This window comes from Cherax quadricarinatus, chromosome 89, assembly GCF_038502225.1.
Source record: "Cherax quadricarinatus isolate ZL_2023a chromosome 89, ASM3850222v1, whole genome shotgun sequence".
NCBI classification, from domain to species: domain Eukaryota; kingdom Metazoa; phylum Arthropoda; class Malacostraca; order Decapoda; family Parastacidae; genus Cherax; species Cherax quadricarinatus.
In genome coordinates, this window is record NC_091380.1 from 13,339,415 (window position 1) to 13,360,957 (window position 21,543).

A 21,543-nucleotide genomic window follows, 5' to 3' on the forward strand; every position below is an offset into this window, starting at 1 on the left:
ATTAAGCTACACTTTGCAACACAGGAATGCAAGGAGTGTCGAGCCACGTCGCATACTGGTACTGCATCTGGGATCAATTACTCGCTGTAGCAGTAAACAAGATATTTGCCCCTTCTGAGAGGGCTGGGCCCCTCAGGGCTGAAAGGGGCTGAAGGGGCTGAAGGGGGCTGAAGGGGGCTGATACCCCCCATCTGGAGAAAATTTCTCCACAGGAGGTATATGGGAGGTGGCGCATGCTTTTGTTTGGAGAGGATATGCGGCTTGGTTTGACGGGATATATCTATCGCAGAGGGTTTTGGTTGACTCTTTTAAAACCATTGAGATGGTGTGTTCTGATCATAGGGCAGTAATGGTGGAGGTGGGTCAGGAGGCTTTGGCTCGTAGGCATGGTAGTTATTGGAAACTGAATACGATGGTTATGGGGGATGAGGAGGGATTGGAAGGTTTTGCAGTGTTACAGAAACAGCTTTGTGCGGAAGGGAGGACTGTAGAGGATGTGGTAGGATGGTGGGTCAGTGTGACTAAGGCAAGAATCCACCAGTTTTATGTGAGGGAGGGTAAACGAATTAATCAACTGCGGTATGCTTGTCAAATTATTTGGAAACTAGATTACGGGAATGTTATGTGGGAGGGGTGGTGGCTGGGGATTACCCAGTGGATGAAATACAAATGTTGAAAGAAAGGATAAGGGATTTGCAAGAAGAGTGATTTTCAGCAGTGCAGGTACAGGCAGGGTTGGAGGAGGTACTCTGGGGAGATAGGCCATCGGCTTGCATGCTGCGAGGCCAGAAGCAACAGCAAATGACTGCAAGCCTGAGATTACAAGTCACTTCTTCGGGGGGGGGGGGATTTCGAGCGGGTCAGGTATTACGGGAAACAAAGGGGATGAGCGCATATGTGGATAGATGGTATGAAGGGTATTGGGAAAGTTGTGGGGTGGATGGGGAGGTTCTTGGGTGGGTATGTGGGTATTAGCCATGGAAACTGGGGAGGAGTGATCGGGAGGCACTGGGAGGGGTCACTGAAGAGGAGGAGATATGGAGGGCGCTTATGGACATGAGTAAGGGAAAGGCGGCCAGGATAGATGGTTTACCTTGTGAATTTTATGTGCAACATTGGTGGCTGCTTAGGGGATTCCTAGTTAGGTTACTGAATGCAATGAAATATGGAGGTAAGATGGGTCAACAGCAGGCAACGGCAGTGGTGGTGTTTGTTCTAAAGGGCAAAAAGCAGAGTACCCTTGGGGATTACCGAGCTATTTCATTGCTCTGTGCTGATTATAAGTTGTTTGTGAAAATCCTGGGGAATAGACTTATATGTGTTGTGGGGAGGGTGGTGTCTGAGTCTCAATTTGGGTTGCCGGGTAGGTCAATGGTAGAGGGACATGGGATCATTAAGGGGTTCGTGGAAGATATGGAGGGGGAAAGAGGGGGTTGTTGGCATTGGATTAGCAAGGGGAGTATCACAGGGTAGAAAGGGGATCTTTGTGGAATATTCTCATCAGACAGGGTTTTGGGGAAGAAATTGTAAGGTGGGTGGATACATTGTACTCGGGAGCAAAAGCGTTGGTGCAAATCAATGGGTGTGTGAGTGAGGCTGTCAACATGGGGTGGGGTCTTCGGCAGGGTTGTCCAATGTCGCAACTATTGTTTGCATGTGTTCAGGACCCATTTTATAGGATGGTGGAGGACCGTCTAAGAAACGGGGGAAGGGATGGTGTGCAGAAGCTTTGGCCTGGTTTAGTAGGTTACGTGGACGATACAACTATTCTGGTGTGCGAGGAGACGAGGTTAGGGGCATTAGGGGAGGTCGTGCACATGTTTGGGGGAGCTACGGGGATGAAAGTAAATCTGGATAAGTTGATGGTCATGGGGCTGGGAGAGTGGCCAGGGAGGGTGGAGTGGGGATGTGATGTCGTGCAGTGGCATGCTGGGAGTCTGAAAATCTGTGGTGTCCTCTATGAGGCTGACCTGTGTGCAGCAAGGGAGGAGAATTTGAACAGGATGGTGGACCAGGTGCAGCAATGCTTAGGAATGCTGCGACCTCACCATTTAACCCTTAAGCAAAGAGCAACTGTGATCAATGTACAGTTGTATATCATCTAAGTCTCTGAAAAACTTTTTATTTGAATATGTCCTAGTTAGGCACGTGCTCGCAGACACAGCAAATGCCTAGTATTTTTTTTTTGGTGTACATGATTGTTATATTATCATTATGTGGAATGTGTGATAATAGTTGGTATGTTTGTACATTGTGTTAGTTGTTACAATGGGTTTTGGTATGGTGCTTCTAATTTACTGTAATCACATTGTACCATGTGGAGAATCTTTGTTCATGTCCTAGTATTGTATTCTTTTACTATGTTGATACATCCTTGTAGTTTTCCAATTATGTAGTAATGTAGTGTTTTCACTAGCACTATAGATGTCCATAGACTGCACTTTAGCACTGTTGTTATAAAGCTTGAATTTCACAGTGGCAACATTAATATTGATATTTATAACTTGTAGGTGTATATTCCTCTACTTATAGAGGTGTACAAGTGTTTAGAAATGTAATGTTCATATTTGTTAATGGTTTGTTATTTAATGTTTTGTGATTTTGGTGTTCATGTACCACCAATGTTTGTAAATACTTATTGCTTAAGTTACTGACGAGTTCAGGATATGATCCTAAATTTATGTACAATTAATGTTATGATTCTTCAGATTGGTGAATGTGGATATAATTTTCAATGTGTGAGTGGAGGGGGGAGAAGCATTAGCTGTGTGTCAACACAGGCAATAGTAATACTTTTTATTATACTTTTATACCTCCTTGTATTTGTGCAATGTTTTAAATAAAATATAAAAAAAATGCTCCAGTCGTGTGGATGATCTTGGCGGCCCCGATACCCTAGAAGGAGACAAACCAATTTTCATAGTTCCAAACTTATAGGAAGGCACCCACCAAAGCCTGCCAAAATTAGTCTTTTCACTCTGCCCAGTAATGGTGTCGCCAATAGCAATAGCAATGGGGAAGAGAGAGCAGAGACATACACTATATAGTACTTTATACCCCGTGATTATTTTTTATATTTTACTGAAAATCTCAGGTACACAAACTAGAAATATATAGGCAAAAATAACAAATACAAATTATACCTAAGGGATGCTTATTGTTAAAACATGTCAAACCACAAGCAAAACATAGCAACCCTGAAAGGTAGTCGGAAGCATTACTTTGGTAATAATGATAATCCCTTGTAGAGCATATAGAGAACTTCTCAGAAGTCCCACTAAACACAATGCAATAACTGACTTCGCTCAACAAACCATATAATTCACATGGTGAGAAAAAAAAACATAGGAGTACATTAGATATAAATATGAAAACCTCAGGTACATGGAACAGTAACATATATGCAAAATAACCAAGGTCAAGTGATAAAAAAATAACAATGTTTATACTATCCACACAATGAAAGCCTGTGAAAAACATGTAGAACGTTGCTCCTGCACTCAGTAATATATGTTTCGACATAGTACATGAAAGGTACATAAAAGCACACCCGCTGTAACATCACCCACTTCTTCTTCCCCCCAACACAACCCCAGCACATGCATCCATACCCGAACTCTTCCTTTACATTACACATCCAGGGGCCATACCTGCATGTATCAAGGCAATATACATGAGGTTGCGCCACACCACAATCAATAACATTACTATTTATAAGGTAATCTTAAAGATCATATGGGACTAAAATATTCTGTTACAGTATATATAGTGACGTCCTCATAGGTCACACCAAAGACAACAAAATGTGCGACTTTGCACAACAAACTATAAAAGTTACATGGTGGGTATAACACACGAATACAATAAATACGTAAAGCCAAATCCAACATTATGTCTTGGTACCCTACACTGAGATGTCTCAAAGTACAATACCTGGTATGCTACACCTTACACAACAGGAAACTATTTTATTCTGAATGGTATCCAGGTTCATTCCTGCCCCTACTTCCACCATCATACAATCCCCACTGAGAGTAATGCTCTTGCAATCACACCTTACACCCCCTCCCCCATTTGCACACACTCATGATCGATTAAAACTCATCCTCGTCAAGCATACACCACACATACTCCAAATGTCATGTCCTCTGAGAGACGAGCCCATTTCTACCCCTGAAACTACAGTCGCCATGAATCCCCCAATTTAAAAGCTCTGAAACTTTCTAGGAAATCTCGCTCCCACCTACCTCTGTATATCCCTTTATTGCAACACTTAGTTTTATAAAAAGTTGCTGCTAATGCCCCTAGTCTTTCCCGTACTGTCCTTTCTCGCAACGTCCATGACATGTAAACAAAATCAACAATTATGTAAGCCAATGCCCGTTGAACCCTGCCCTCCACCCCGCCCAGATCCAAACTTAAAGTCCTTAGAATTGACAATCCACCCCCTCCCACGAGTCGAAACACTTTCCCCAACCATTCCTTCACGACTCCTAAATGCTCACAGAAATAAATGACTTGGAATGCAGTCTCTTCCTCCTCACAATATGAACACATGCCACTCTCTCGAATTCATCTGTTCTTTAAGACCACCCCTGATGGTGGGATGCCATGTAAGAATCGAATCATCACTTCCCTCATGTGTGAACATAAGTGTAACTCCGTCAAATGTCACCAAATGCTGTCCCACCCATACATGGGGTAAGCTCCCTCCACAGAGACCGTTATCTGAGACCAAACCCTCCTTTCTATTGACACGAACCTCATTTTCGTTGTTGCATTGGCCTGCAAAAATATCTGCAAAATCGCTTCAAAATATCATAGATCCTTTCCCCGCCACCACCTCTGAATATTTTCTCTCACTTTACACAGCCCCATACTCTCGCCTGAATACATGCTTGACATAAACTCCCTTTAACCTATTACCCAGGGAAATTAACCCCAGCCTGCCCTTGGCTACTGGAATTGTTACTTCCTCCCTCCTTAACCAGTCACACCCCGAACCCCATATACATTTAAAAACTCTACCCAACATCCTCCTTGCATTGCCTGATACCAATGGGTACACCACAGCAACATGCCAAATTTTCCTATATAAAAGTGCATTCACACAATGACCCACTGATGTAAAGAAAGGTGATGCATCCTCAACCCATTCAAGAGTCCCAGCACCTTATTCACAACACGTGTAATTTTCCTCTCTTGCAATCACCTCATTAGTCATATACACAATCCCACAAATCTTGAGTCTGTCCACTACTCGCCACCTTTTCCCTGCACACATCTCGTCCCCCTCTCCCCACCCACCCAAATCTAGAAGTTTAGACTTTTCCATATTCACCTTCATACCTGTCACTGCCTCAAACACATCCACAGTTCTCCCCAATCTCCTTAAACCTTCCCTCCCTCTCACTAGAACCGTTGTGTCATTGACATATCCTATGATACCCGGTTGGCCACCGCTTCTATTCTCCCACATACCCTCATGGACGCATCTTTCCACCACCCTATAAAAAGGGTTCTACAAACAAACGAACAGGATTTGAGACAGATGACACCCCATTTTCAAACCCCGGGCAAACCTCACATGCATTCCCAACCTCCCATTGACTTGCAGGCACGTACCAGCATCCCTATATAACAACTGCGCCCGTTGCACAATTTTCTCTCCAAAACCCTGCTATCTCATAAAGCACCACAACATCTGACACTCCACACTATCATAAGCTGCCTCCCAATCAATCGCAAATACACCCCCCCTACTGTCATGCATACTCCCTATAAAACGTCTTATGACCCCATGTCCCTCATACATAGAATGCCCCGGAACCTCAAATTGGCCAGTAACAATTACTTTATTGATGACTTTCCTTAAGCGATTACCTAAAATTTTGGCAAATAATTTATAGTCCCCACACATGAGTGATATACGATATTCCTTGATTGTTGGCTGACTAACACCTTTCGGTACTAATACAACTACTGCCGTTGTCTGTGACGCCCCTAACTCCCCCCATGTCTTCATAGTATTAAATAAGGTTACCAAAAAATCCTTTAAGACACCCCAATGTTGCACATAAAAGTCACTGGGCAAACCGTCAATACCAGGGGCCTTTCCTCGACACATGCTCATTAAAGCCTCCCACACCTCCACGGTGATGGCTGCACCCATCGACGCCCTATCACTCTCGGTAAGCACACACTCTACACTTTCCCCATCTCCCGTGTAGCCTCCTCGCTTATACCCACACTGTCCATGTAATCTGCAACCCAAGTACCCACATACCCACCCATCACCTCAGTTGACCCCAATTCTTGTCCCTCCACTTATCCCGCCATTGCAGCATGCACGTGCAGCCCAACCATTTCTGTTGCCATATGCCATCGTGTCTGTCCATGCAGGACACATGCCAATGGTCCATCACCCCATAATACCTCTTCCAAATCACCCGATACCCACACTGCATCAAACCTCTAGTTATGTAGGTCCCTGAGTCTATATTTCAAACTTACGATATCCTCCACCAGATATCCTCCACCCCCCTTCATACCATACCCGTAATTGCCTTTCGATATACCTAATAAGTCCGTAAGCCATTTGACTTTCTCGAAGCCCCAGATGAACATAAAATTCCCAGATCCTCGACTTTGCAACAGTGCCCTACCAAGCCAACACATCACCCTTCTCTCTCCCACCCTCCCACAATTCCCCCCAGAACCTCGCAAATAATACCTCCCCTCATCATCACGTAAGAGTCATATATTTAATTTCCAATAACCCCTATACCTATGTGGTAACCCCTCCCAATCCAAAGTCACCATGATGCCCCTATGATCCGAAAACCCCACATCCATAACCCTGGTCTAGTAATATAGATTCCATCCAGCTGAGCTGCGTATCCCTGCCATACAAATGTGTGTTCGATGTTCCATGTTGTACCCCCCACTACATCTACCAACCCCACTCCTTTTATCAGTTCGCCCAACATTTCTGAACAACACCCCGTCACTCTTGGTTCTATATCCCTACACCAAATCACCCAATTCCAGTTCCCTCCCACCACCGCAATCTCCGGCAAGTGATAAACCAGTACATCCTGAACAAAGTAATTTTTAACCCCACTATTCCTCTCTGCCAGACCATAAACACACACCAAAGATACTCTCACTCTTCCCCACCACCCATCCATGCGAACTATCCTCCCCTCTCCTCCCTCTTCCCAATGGTGAATATTAAACAGGCTAGTCTCCCTTATGAAAATTGCAGCACCCCCTTTCGAACGTGGCAAATGGCCTGCATAGACAACAAAGCCCTCAATCACCAACTCACATCCAGGTTTATTATTATGTTCTTGTACGAACACCACATCCACTCCACAATATACAACAAATTTCTGAAACCAGTCGCGCTTCCTTTCATTCCTTAAACCATTAACATTTATAGTGAGGCTCTTGAAACTGTAATTGGAGGTTTACCCTTATGCACTGTGGAACCTCTGTCCTCTTTCCTCCGGACATTCCCAAGGCCCTCAGCCAGACATTTGTGGCCTCCTTTAACAGGACCTTTATCCCTGTGTCCAACAAGGCCTCGCTCATCGACATTGGCCCAAACCTTCTTCTCTATACATTGGGCTGGTGTAAGCATGTTGTTTATGTCCGACGATGCAGTCACCCTCTTCCGAGGCACTGTGGTCCTCTTCTGCACAACCTCTTGAAAGCCTGCGTCATGCACCTCTGCTTCTACAGTTTCATGCTGCAAGGCGTCGTCCATACTGGACCCTGACACATCCTCCACCACTTGCACAGTGGGAGGAGCATACTCCAAAGCACCTACAAGGCCCTCTACAGAGACTTCTCTTGGGGAACCCAGCAGGTCATGGATCATCAAGTCTATGGCGCTCCTCACATCCCCTGTGTCCTTGTGTGGCGCCTTACTCAGGAAAACTTGTGTCGTCCCTGCAGTTTCCTGCTTGCCTGTCAGCGTGGCTCATGCATCTTCCTGTGACAATGCTTCATCATCCTCCACACTCCACACCATGTGACCTGATGTCCCCATTGCAGATGGCCTCACAGGCGCCCTTTGACACCCTAATGATTCCTGGTATTGTTCCGGCTCCTGTGCATCCCGACGACGAGGACAGTTCACTGCAATGTGGTCGTAGGCACCACATAATCTACATGTCCATTGTTACCCTGAGTATGTGACAAGTACTTGTGTCCTGAAATCCTCCAGTTGCACATATGAAGGTATAGGGTGTCATAGCGTCATCTTCAGTGAGAAACTACCCTCAGGCATTTCTGCATATGATCCATCCTTCCATGTACCCATCATTGCCAGGTGTACAGTTCCGCATTTCTCAAATACAGCTCGTAGATCCGCCTCATCTGCTTTGAACAGCACATTCCTAATTTTCACCCATGTGAAAAATCGAGATACATCATGTAGTCTCAGTGTTACTGCCGGATTCACCTCATGTTAACGTTTTGATATCTTGTGATGATATCCTAATAAACACCGTTGTTAAGGAACTTTACGAAGATTCTGTAGGCCCCATTCAATGCCACTCTGTATAGCTCTCCAGTTGCTATACCATACGTATCCCTGATGATAGCCAGTAACAGTAGCTGTGCCGAATTGGGAAAATCAATCCCCACAAACATCTTCAATGCCAATAGTATTTACCCAGCATCGTCCGTGTGTCACCATGTTGTGAAAACCAAAGTGACACTAACTGATGGTAGGGGGCAGGCACTGCGCATGTCTGCTCTCCCTGAGGGTCAAGTGATGAATACCCCATGATTGCTTATCTATTGGGTTAGTGGTAAGCAAGAACCAAACATCGGTAGCCATAATTACTGGGAGTCAAACACTCAAGTTACCAACTTCCCATTTTAGAGATTTCTCTATACAGGATGTTGAATGAATGGTTTGAAAAACCGACAAGTTGAAGATTGAGACACTTATTCAACATATAGGAATCTTTATTCAGGAAATGTTTAGCCACACAGTGGCTTCATCAGTCCAATACAAAGCAGAAGGTGTAAGGAGAGGAGGAGTTTGAGCTAATCAGTCCCTCAGCCTGGAATCAATGTGTATTCATCACAACTGTCAGACACTGCAGCATCATGGGATCTTGTTACAAAGTATTCTTCAACTATTGTCTAACCTTTGAACGAGGACCTACTTCGACTAGTGGATGGTTCCACTATGACCCCGCCTCCTCCTACTTCGCCTCACCTGACTACAGCATATAAGCCACGTCTATGGCCCTATGCTGTACATTCTACAAGATTGATGGACTGAACACATCGACTCCAGGCTGAGGGACTGATTACCTCAAACTCCTCCTCTCTTTACACCTGCTTTGTATTGGACTGATGAAGCCACTGTGTGGAAAAACGTTTCCTGAGTAAAGATTCCCATATGTTGCATATGTGTCTCAATCTTCAGATAGGAGAGCTCCCCTATCTGATGCTTTAGAACTTAAGCAGGAAAGTTACTTGTGCCTCAGAAGGCCCTGACATTATGAACATAAGTTCGTACCACGAGAGTGATTATGTTATGCCAAAATATTACTTAAGAGAGCTAATTGATCATATGTCCATTTACTTGGATCAAACTCATCCCGGACATATCGCCTGTTTATGGCATAGTAAATATGCCAACTTCCTTCTTAGTAAGGAACATGACTGTTGAAATGTTGAAGTTGACCAGAGGAACTTCTCTCTAGTTATTACATGTAAATAAAATGTTGAAGTTGACCAGAGAACTTCTCTCTAGTTATTACATGTAAACAAGATGTGGGAATGACCTGTGTAGCATTATGTATAGTGAACCACTGATGCGAATATTGCTATCAATCTTGTCGAAGACACATTACACAAGCTGTGTATAGTGCATCACTCATGTTAATATTGCTATCAATCTTGCATAAGTCACATTACACAAGCTGTGTATAGTGCACCACTAATGTTAATATTGCTATCAATCTTGCACAAGACACATTACACAAGCTGTGTATAGTGCACCACTCATGTTAATATTGCTATCAATCTTGCACATGACACATTACACAAGAATATTGCTAATAACAGGAAAATCTCTCCTTAATAAACCTTAAAAACACATTTTCGTTCCCAAATTACTTTTGTAAATTACATTCTATTTAAAATTTTCCCGAATATTTTAAGAATTGTTCTTTTGAAAAATTTAATTTGATGAAATTATTACAAAAATTCTTCTAATTCAGATACAGTAGCATTTAGGGTTTTAAGACGATCAGAAGAGTCATTCACTAGGTATTACATGGGAAACAATTTTCGTTTAAATTGACAAATTTAAATTTACAAACCTCAAAGTGAGTAAGAACATAAGAAAATAAGAACATAAGAAAGAAGCAACACTGCAGCAGGCCTACTGGCCCATGCAAGGCAGGTCCGTGTCAACCCCCGACTCAGACCAATGGCCCACCCAATCAGGTCACCTCCACTTAAGGAAGGAGCATGGCTTCTGACCCAGTAGCACCAGCTAGTCAGGTTCAACTCACACCCACCCACACCCACTCATGTATTTATCTAACCTATTTTTAAAACTACACAACGTTTTAGCTTCTATGACGGTACTCGGGAGTTAGCTCCACTCATCCACAACTATATTACCAAACCAGTGCTTTTAGCTGTACTTTAATAAATTCAGCCTATGTAGAAGGTTTGAAGCTGATCTGAAGTGACATTTTCTGGTAATTGATCTAAACTCATCAATGAATATTTTATTAACTCTAACTTGAGCCTCACTATCCTCGTAAAAACTCTTCACTGCTTTCAGTAACCTACCTCCTACACCATACACTTGCAACATCTGGCAATGTGGCAGATGTTGCAGGTGTATGGTGTAGGAGGTAGGTTACTGAAAGCAGTGAAGAGTTTTTACGAGGATAGTGAGGCTCAAGTTAGAGTATGTAGGAAAGAGGGAAATTTTTTCCCAGTAAAAGTAGGCCTTAGACAAGGATGTGTGATGTCACCGTGGTTGTTTAATATATTTATAGATGGGGTTGTAAGAGAAGTAAATGCGAGGGTCTTGGCAAGAGGCGTGGAGTTAAAAGATAAAGAATCACACACAAAGTGGGAGTTGTCACAGCTGCTCTTTGCTGATGACACTATGCTCTTGGGAGATTCTGAAGAGAAGTTGCAGACATTGGAGGATGAATTTGGTAGGGTGTGCAAAAGAAGAAAATTAAAGGTGAATACAGGAAAGAGTAAGGTTATGAGGGTAACAAAAAGATTAGGTGATGAAAGATTGGATATCAGATTGGAGGGAGAGAGTATGGAGGAGGTGAATGTATTCAGATATTTGGGAGTGGACGTGTCAGCGGATGGGTCTATGAAAGATGAGGTGAATCATAGAATTGATGAGGGAAAATGAGTGAGTGGTGCACTTAGGAGTCTGTGGAGACAAAGAACTTTGTCCTTGGAGGCAAAGAGGGGAATGTATGAGAGTATAGTTTTACCAACGCTCTTATATGGGTGTGAAGCATGGGCGATGAATGTTGCAGCGAGGAGAAGGCTGGAGGCAGTGGAGATGTCATGTCTGAGGGCAATGTGTGGTGTGAATATAATGCAGAGAATTCGTAGTTTGGAAGTTAGGAGGAGGTGCGGGATTACCAAAACTGTTGTCCAGAGGGCTGAGGAAGGGTTGTTGAGGTGGTTCGGACATGTAGAGAGAATGGAGCGAAACAGAATGACTTCAAGAGTGTATCAGTCTGTAGAGGAAGGAAGGCGGGGTAGGGGTCGGCCTAGGAAAGGTTGGAGGGAGGGGGTAAAGGAGGTTTTGTGTGCGAGGGGCTTGGACTTCCAGCAGGCATGCGTGAGCGTGTTTGATAGGAGTGAATGGAGACAAATGGTTTTTAATACTTGACGTGCTGTTGGAGTGTGAGCAAAGTAACATTTATGAAGGGATTCAGGGAAACCGGCAGGCCGGACTTGAGTCCTGGAGATGGGAAGTACAGTGCCTGCACTCTGAAGGAGGGGTGTTAATGTTGCAGTTTAAAAACTGTAGTGTAAAGCATCCTTCTGGCAAGACAGTGATGGAGTGAATGATGGTGAAAGTTTTTCTTTTTCGGGCCACCCTACCTTGGTGGGAATCGGCCAGTGTGATAATAAAAAAAAATAGTAAATTGTGAGATATAAAACATCTTAAGGAATGATGCAGCAGCTATAAAACTGGAAGACAGTCAGAACAAACATTTTTTTATTTATTAAAAATAAACCGTGTCTTATGGCAGCCAACAGCAGCGTGAGTCTTGTGTTCAGCAAGCCATACCAGTGGTGAAAATTTGAAGCCAATCAGATGAGTCATTCTCCAGTTATGGCACAGATTCCAATTTTTTTTTGTACCATTTTACTGCAAGTTTGCGGGTACATGAACGATAATTAGTAGGCTCTATATTGTTAAATATTTCAAGACAAACTAAATGAAAAATTAAAAAATAAATTAAGTACTTTAAACTATGAGCATTTAAAATTTGTATAATTAATAAATAATATGGTAGTGACTTACCAGAGAAGCAATGAATGGTGCCAGAATACTACCAAGAAGAGCACACCTGGAACAAGTACCAACTATGGTAGTGACTTACCAGAGAAGCAATGAATGGTGCCAGAATACCACCAAGACGAGAACACATGGAACAAGTACCAACTCCTACAGTGCGGTACTCAGTTGGGAAGATCTCAGCAGAGTAGATGTAGACGGTGGCATATGCTACTGAGATTCCAAACTTACCCAACAAGCTCAGAACAACCAACAACCAGTAATTACCTTTTATAAGAAATGGGCAGAAAAAATAGGCATTACAGAAATACAGAGGCAGTAATTCATTACAAACTTGAAACTTTGTGTTCTGCCTACCAAGGTTTTATTACATGTAAACTACATTGTTTGTACCTTATAAGGAAATAAAAAATGTATTTGTAGGTTCAGTAAAAATATTGTTCTCCAGGTAAGGTAAATGATACTTGTATTAATCAGACTTTTTATCTCCTCTGAGTTCAAATTAGCATAACATAAATATTCTCAGGTAAATGTATTGTATTGTTTTACCTCCATTATAAACACAAATGTTCTCTGGAGAAGAAGACATCAACAGTTGTAATCTACATAACCATCATTAGGGAATTTGCAATAATAAATGAGGATTCAATAATTTCCTTACTTAATACATCAGAAAGTTATTATGAAAGTTAGAAGTAAGTTACATATGCTGCCACACATAACTGTTATTTAAGAAATTATTATTTGACACTCCTGGTTCTGAACAACAGTAAATTTTATCAGGGGATTTTATAGATATTTGACAATAAATATTTGACACACACACACGTGTGTGTGTGTGTATGTGTGTGTGTGTGTGTGTATGTGTGTGTGTGTGTGTGTGTGTGTGTGTGTGTGTGTGTGTGTGTGCCTGTGTGTGTGTGACTGTGTGTGTGTGCCTGTGTGTGTGTGCCTGTGTGTGTGTGTGTGTGTGTGTGTGTGTGGGTGAGCCGGCATACCAGAAGGTGTATCTCAAGAGCAACAGAACATGAGAAGAAAGGCAGAAATTGAAAGAGATGGTACAAAGACAAAAGGAGGAAAGAGAGGTGAAGATGGACAGGAGAACCTAGATTCAGGAGGAAGATCAAATACAGCTTCCCTCACAACCACCTACAGAAACCCCCAACCAGGACAACACCAATACAACCACACATTCTAACCCAAAACACATATGCCATATCCTATGCTCCCACCCACCTCATTGCAAACTCCACCCTCACAGCAACCATCGATAGTTTCTTATTGGGTCTTCCACTTCTCCAACCCCAATGTACCCCCTAGACTACAGTTTTAGAAAAGAAATTGAAGGTTTGGTATACAAATGCAGACGGAATAACAAATAAGTGTGAGGAGTGGCATGAAAGAATCATGGAGATATCCCCAGACATAATAGCACTTACAGAAACGAAACTCACCAGGAGGATAACAGATGCAATCTTTCCACCCGGATATCAAATCCTCAGAAATGATAGAGGGAGGAGAGGTGGAGGAGGAGTTGCACTGCTCATTAAAACTGGTGGGGATCTGAGATGGTATCTGGAGTAGGTACACCAACATTCAATGAGGAGTTAAAACGAAAAGAAGGAGACAAGACCTATCCTTAGGCCACACAAGGCCACCAGGAAATATCGAGAAATGAAAGGGGCATGTTGTTGGGCACAGGGGCAGCAGTAAGTGATGGGGAAATAGGTAGAGGTGATTGGCCCTCTGCCGAGGTGTGATCCAGCCACCAGGAGATCCAGAAAATGATATGGGAGGTTATGTTTAAATGGGACTCAGAGATGCAAAGTTAATTATGGCAATGGGAAGAGGAGGAGAGGGAGAGGTAAGTCTTTATCCATGGGCTCCATTAGAGTGAAGGGAGGCCATGCAATGAAGGATGGCAGAGAGACAGACGAGATTGAAAGTGTCACCAAATGAACAGGAGAGGAGGACATGACTGAGCTGATAAATTTTCAGAGAATAGGGGGACACTTGAGGGGAAGAAATTGGCCAGTAAAATTGATTTTCAAAAATGTACCAGTGTGGAACAGGATCTTGCAGCAAATGCCAAGGCTAAAGGAATCAGCAACATACCAAATGGTGCACCTAGATCACGCTGCAACCAGAACAGAAACACAGAAGCTGAGAGAGAGGACACAAAGAGAAAATGGAGAAGAAAGTGAGACAAGGCTTGAGTCAGTATAGGACAACCAGAGACAACTAGAGAAGCCAGCATAATCACCCAAAGAGCCACCCACAGAATCCCACAACCAAATGTATTATCTCAAAATAAGCCAAACTTCACACTCACTTAACCTGACACCAGTCACTTAACACTAATGTTACAGTGATCTTAATCTGAATCAATCACATAACACTAGTTTTACAGTGATCTTAACCTGACAAAAGTTACATAATATTAGCCTGACATCAGCCACATAACACTGTAACACTACTGTTAAAGTAATCTTAACCTGACACCAGTGCAAAAACACTATTGTTACAATGATCTTAATCTGACACTAGCCAAATAACACTAGTGTTATAGTGATGTTTTCTTGTCACTAGCCACATAACACTAGTACTAGAGTATAATTTACCTGACACAGATCACATAACATTAACCCTCACCAGACACTTAACACTAGTAGTACAGTGATCTTAACCTGACATCAGTCGCATAAGACTGTCATTACAGTGTTCCTAACTTGACAGCAGTCTCATAACACTAGCGATGCTGTGGTCTTAACCTAACACTAGCCATATAACACTAGTGCTACAGTGATCTTAACCTGACACCAGCCACATAACATCAACCTAACACCAGCTGCATAACACTGCGTGACACCAGTCACATAATAGTAAACCAGTACCAGTCACATAACACTAGTATTACAGTTATCTTAATCTGGCATTAGCCACATAACACTAGTGTTCCAGTGATCTTAACCTAACACCAGTCACATAACACTAATTTCAACAGTGATCTTAACATGACACCATCACATAGCATTAGTAGTACAGTGATCTTAACCTGACGTCAGTCATATGTCACTAGCGTTACAGTGATCTTAACTTGACATCAGTGACATAACATTAGCCTGACATCAGTACCAAAATGATCTTAACTATATACTAGCAACATAACACTAGTGTTACAATGAACTTAACCTGACACAACCTGCATAACACTAACCTGACACTAGACACATAACACTAGAGCTACAGACAGTGATCTTAACCTAACACCGGCCACATAACAGTAAGCTAACACCGGCCACAAAAAAACTAGTGTTAACGGGATGTTACCCTGATGCTAGTCATATAACACTAGTGTTACAGTGATCTTATCCTGACACCAGCCATATAATACTTGAGTTACAGTGATCTTAATCTGTCCCCAGCAACATAACACTAGTGCTACAGTGAGCTTTACCTGACACCAATCACATAACATTAATCTGACACCAGTCACATAACACTAGGCTGGAGCCAGGAGCTATGACTCGTCCCATGCAACCACAAATAGGTGAGTAGGACTAGTAGTACAAAGAACTTAACCTGACATCAGTCACATAATACAAGCATTACAGTGACACAAGTCTCTGGAGGGTCAGGGGAGGCATGATAGCAACATATAAAATACTGCGTAATAGACAAGGTGGAGAAAGACAGGATGTTCCAGAGGTGGGACAAGAAAATAATAGGAAACAATTGGAAGTTGAAGACTTAGAAGAGTCAAAGGGATGTCAGGAAGTATTTCTTCAATCATATAGTTGTTAGGCAGTGGAATAGCCTAGAAAGTGATGTAGTTTTAAGACGAGCTTTCGTAAAGCTTATGGAGCAGAGAGAGACAAATAGGTAAATATAAATAGGTGAGTACTAGTGATAGGGTTTTCTTAACCTGACACCAGCTATATAACACTAGTGCTACAGCGATCTTAACCTGACACCAGCCACATAACACTATTGCTACAGCGATCTTAACATGTCCTAGGCCATCTGGGAATTAGCGTGGGGTGTTACAGAGCATCATGGCCTGCTGTAATGTTTTGGAATCTTAGGTTAAAGTGTTGAAGAAGGAGGTTCCACTTCTTCAGGAGGAAAACAGGAAGCTGAAGGGTGCCATCGGGCAATTTTCTGCGAGCTCTCAAAAAACAAAAATAATTTTCGAAAACTTATGGAAATTGAGTTATATATACCGAAAAGTAGTTTAACTCTTTGGCAGCACAATGGTACCAGAATGAATGTTCTACGACGTTTCTACAAGAAATTATAGTCATTTATATCAGGTAAGGTGACGGTGACATGGGTAGCGAGTCTGGTCACAGCCCATATATATTTTGGAATTTTTTCCTTGTTTATTATCTCTTTCTTGCATTATTCTTTCTAATATAATTGACTATATGGCATCATATAAAAGTAGGCGGAGCTTATCCGTAGACTTTGAGCCTACAAGGCCTACCACCGGTCTGCTCATTATTACGCTTATATCAATTCTACGGCTTATTTATCTATCAGAATTGATCTAATATGATATAATAAACACTATAAATAACATACAAATATGTTATATACTCTAGACTGAATAAAATAAGCTATAGCATGGCGAGAATCCACCAGTAATATTCGATATAATATTGTTACCCTCGACTTCTTGTTGTATGACTTGGTCTTCAATGATAGAAAATGGTGTGTTGAAGAACACCAGTTTACTAAGAAATACACCGAAATAAACGCGATTTTCGCGATTTTTTTTTTTTTCGAGACGGGGGGCCGGAATTTTTTTTTTTTCGAGACGGGGGGCCGGCCGGCGCTCCCGGCCAATATCTCGGAAGTAACTTATTCACCTAATGGCCAAAATTCTTCCTTTATTACTTAATTAAATGGAATAATATTCACAGAAATTGTAAAATAATGATTTCTCTATTTTCTAAAGCTATTTTTGGGGAAATATTCCGATTATTTTGGGATTTATGTGAGAGTAAAGGGCAGATATTTTGCAACATTCCAAGAACTAACAAACTTTATTTTTTTGTGAAATAAAGATAAGACATTTAGAGGTTATTATCACTTTAGAACGTAGTATTAACATTGTTCTCTCAGCACAAAGTGTCCAAACAACCTTACGTCGTCCCGTATAGGAATAATTTTGGCCACAAGGGCATTTTCAGTAAGTTAGTCTTTTCTCAGTTGTTGTTTGAGGTATATTTTTGATAAATATTTTAAAAGAAGAGTGAAAATACTTTGTCTTGTGCACAAAAACTGGAGGAAATCGGACGGTAAACAAAAAAGCTACATTTTTTTGACCGACACCACTCTGAAGCCTCGCCTAGATGGGTTTGGGAGTGAGTGTGAGATAGTGGGAGCTAGTGAGGAAAAGAATACCAGCAATAAGCTAAAGAGCTGCAGCCACTTCAAATGGCAAAAGGTTTACAGTTCAGGAAGAAGGAAGATAAGAAATGTTAATAGGTAAGAATATTCTAATAGTAGGAGATTCTCAGGTAAAATATATGCACCATGCCTTTTGTAACAGAGATAGGAAGGTCAGATAGAGGGTGTGCCTCCCAGGAGCTGGTGTTGGTGGCATAGTCAGCAGGTTGGATAATATTATGTCAGGTAATGGGAACAAGCCAATTATCTGTCTTAGTGCTGGTGGAAATGACATTTGGAAGGGCAGGAGACAGGAGCTGATGGATAAGTACAGGTCAGCCATGGAAGTTGTCAGGTCAAAGGGAGGAATCCCAATCATATGTAGCATCTTGCCTAGAAGGGGAGTGGGCAATGAATGGATGTCTAGGGCAACTGGTATAAATTGCTGGCTAGACAGGTACTGCAAGGAACTTGCAATCCCATTCATTGATAACAGGGACAAATTCTATGGCAAGCATGATATGCATGCAAGGGATGGGGTTCATCTCTCTGGGGTTGGAGTGGTTGCGTTAGCCAGTTTGACTAAGGGGGTCATTGATGACTTTTCTAGGAATTTACAATGATAGATTATAGAGGTATGGGTGTTTGTGGGAAATAATCAGGCTGCAGTATTAGGGTTGAAAACATTAGATATTTCCAGGATACCCCAGGAATGTGTTTAAAAGAAAATATTCAAAATAAAGTTGCTAGTAAAGGCAAGCAAATGCTCAACAAACAAAGAGAGATAGTAGAGGGCAACGATTAGTAGAAGTCTAAAAAATAAGATATGTGAACTAAGATTTCTTGCAAGTGCAGGTAATATAGATATTATTGCTATAATAGAGACCTGGTTCAACTTGAAAGATAGAGAAATGCCTCCTTAATGCAACATACAGGGTTACAAACTATTCTACACTGACAGGGTCAACAGGAAGGGTGGTGGAGTGGCGATGTATATCAGAGATAATTTAAACTGTTGTGTAAGACATGGTATAAGATTATAAACATCAGACACAGAAGCTGTTTGACTACAGTTTCGCGAGAGACATGAAAAAATTAATTTTAAGTGTGATTTATAGGCCCCCAAACCTTGATAGGGAGTGCGGTAGTCTGCTCTATTGGGGGATATTCATAAGGCATCTAGATATAAAATGTTGTGTTAATGGGAGATTTTAACTTTAAACAAATTGATTTGAACAATGTGACAGAAAATCTTGAGTCTAGTGACTTTCTTGATACAGTTCAGGATTGCTTTTTAAAATAGTTTGAGACAGAACCAACTAGAGGAAGCAATCTGCTTGACTTGGTTCTTGCCAACAAAGAATCATTAGTTAATAATCTTGAGGTTAGTGAAGAGCTAGGAAAAAGTTATCACAAATCGCTTAGTTTCAATATATCATGGAATTGCCCATATAACTGCAATTAAGTCACTGTCCCAGGTTTCTGCTTGGCCGACTTCATAGGTATGAGAAATTATACACAAATAACCCGCACATAAAAGAGAGAAGCTTACGACGACGTTTCGGCCTTTTTGTTATTTATGTATGAGAAATTACCTGGGTGAGCTAAATTGGGCTGACCTTACTATGTGTCAAGTAGGTGGTGATGGTTGCCAATATGACATACTTCAGAATATAGTGCTGGCTGCCCAGACAACTTTTGTCCTGAGTAGGGAAATTAGATCTAACAAAAATGGTCCAAAATGGATAAACAATAGATTAAAACATCTCTTTGGTCAAAAGAGAGACATATATAGGCATATCAAAAGAGGGAAAGGGCAGTTAAGAAATCAAAATATTCATTTAAAGAGATAAATAAAAAAATAAGAAAAGCAAAAAGGGATTATTAGGCAAAAGTTGCAAGGGATTCGAAAACTAACCCAAAAGGGTTTTTTCAGGTATACAGAAGTAAGTTTAGGGACTAGATAGGCCCACTTAAGAGTATCTCAGGTCAGATCACTGACAGTGATAAGGAAATGTGTGAACTTTTCAATACCTACTTCCTCTCAATTGTTACTCAGGAAGATACTAGCAAAATGTTAGAAATAATAAATTATGTAGAACAAGCCGATAATAAACTGTGCACGATTAGGGTAAATAGTGAAGTGGTCCTCAGACAAATAGAGAAATTAAAACCTAACAAATCCCCAGGCCCTGATCAACTGTTTGCAAGGGGTTTAAATGAATGTAAAGAAGAACTTAATATACCTTTGGCTAATCTTTTCAATATATTACTACAAAGTGGCATAGTGCCTGATAAGTGGAAAATGGCAAATGTATTACCTATTTACAAGGCAGGTGACAAGTCCTTAGCATAGAACTATAGACCAATAAGCCTTACCTCCATAGTTGGTCAGTTTATGGAATCAACAATTGCCAAAGCAATTCTTGAAAGCAATTCTTGAAAGGCATAAATTGATTAATGAATCATAGCATGGTTTTACAAAGGGGGGATTCCTGTCCTACAAATTTATTTTCTTCACTAATGTATTTGAGGAGGTAGATCATGGTACTGAATATGATACTGTGAATATGGACTTCAGTAAGGCTTTCAATAGAATTCCACATCAGAGTCTGCTGAGAAAACTTAAGGCACACGGAATAGGAGGAGAATTTATTTCCTGGGTAGAGGCATGGCTGACAAATAGGCAGCAGAGAGTTTGCATAAATGGGGAGAAATCAGAATGGGGACACATCACAAGTAGTGTTCCACAGGGGTCAGTGTTGGGTCTCTTGCTGTTCACGATCTACATAAGCGACACAGATGAGGGAATTAATAGCGATATAAGCAAATTTGCTGATGACACCAAAATAGACCAGCCAATTCATTCTAATTGGGAGATTACAGCACTTCAGGATTATTTGAATAGACTGATGCAATGGTCGGAGAAGTGGCAGATGCAGTTTAATATAGACAAATGCAAAGTTCTAAATGTTGGACAGGAAAATAACCATGCCACATATAAACTGAATAATGTAGATCTTAATATTACGGATTGCGAAAAGGATTTAGGAGTTCTAGTTAGCAGTAATCTAAAACCAGACAACAGTGCATAAGTGGTCACAATAAAGCTAACAGAATTTTTGGCTTCATAGCAAAAAGTATAAATAACAGAAGTCCTCAGGTTGTTCTTCAACTCTTTGGTTATGCCTCATTTAGATTATGGTGCACAGTTTTGGTCACTGTTTTACAGAATGGAAAAGGTACAAAGGAGGATGACAAAGTTGATCCCATGTATCAGAAATCTTTCCTATGAGGATAGACTGAGGATCCCGAATCTGCACTCTCTGGAAAGGCTTAGAATTAGGGGGATATGATTGATGTGTATAAATGGAAAACAGGAAATAATAAAGAGAATGTTAATAGTGTGTTAAAAATATCTAACATAGACAGGACTCGTAGCCATGGATTTAATTTGGACAAATTCAGATTCAGGAAGAATATTGGAAAGTACTGGTTTGGTAATAGAGTTGTGGATGAGTGGAACAAACTCCCGAGTACCGTCATAGAAGCTATGACATTGTGTAGTTTTAAAAATAGGTTGGATAAATACATGAGCA

General features: G+C 41.4%; 1 protein-coding gene across 1 annotated transcript in view; it reads right to left on the minus strand.

Annotated features, from left to right (window-relative positions):
• Positions 1-21,543, minus strand: part of LOC128706080 (organic cation transporter protein-like) — a 254,773-nt gene that overhangs the window by 18,653 nt on the left and 214,577 nt on the right. The window contains exon 10 of the mRNA XM_070104211.1: positions 12,636-12,817. Coding sequence (XP_069960312.1) covers positions 12,636-12,817 — 182 coding nt within the window. The remainder of the gene's footprint in view (positions 1-12,635; positions 12,818-21,543) is intronic.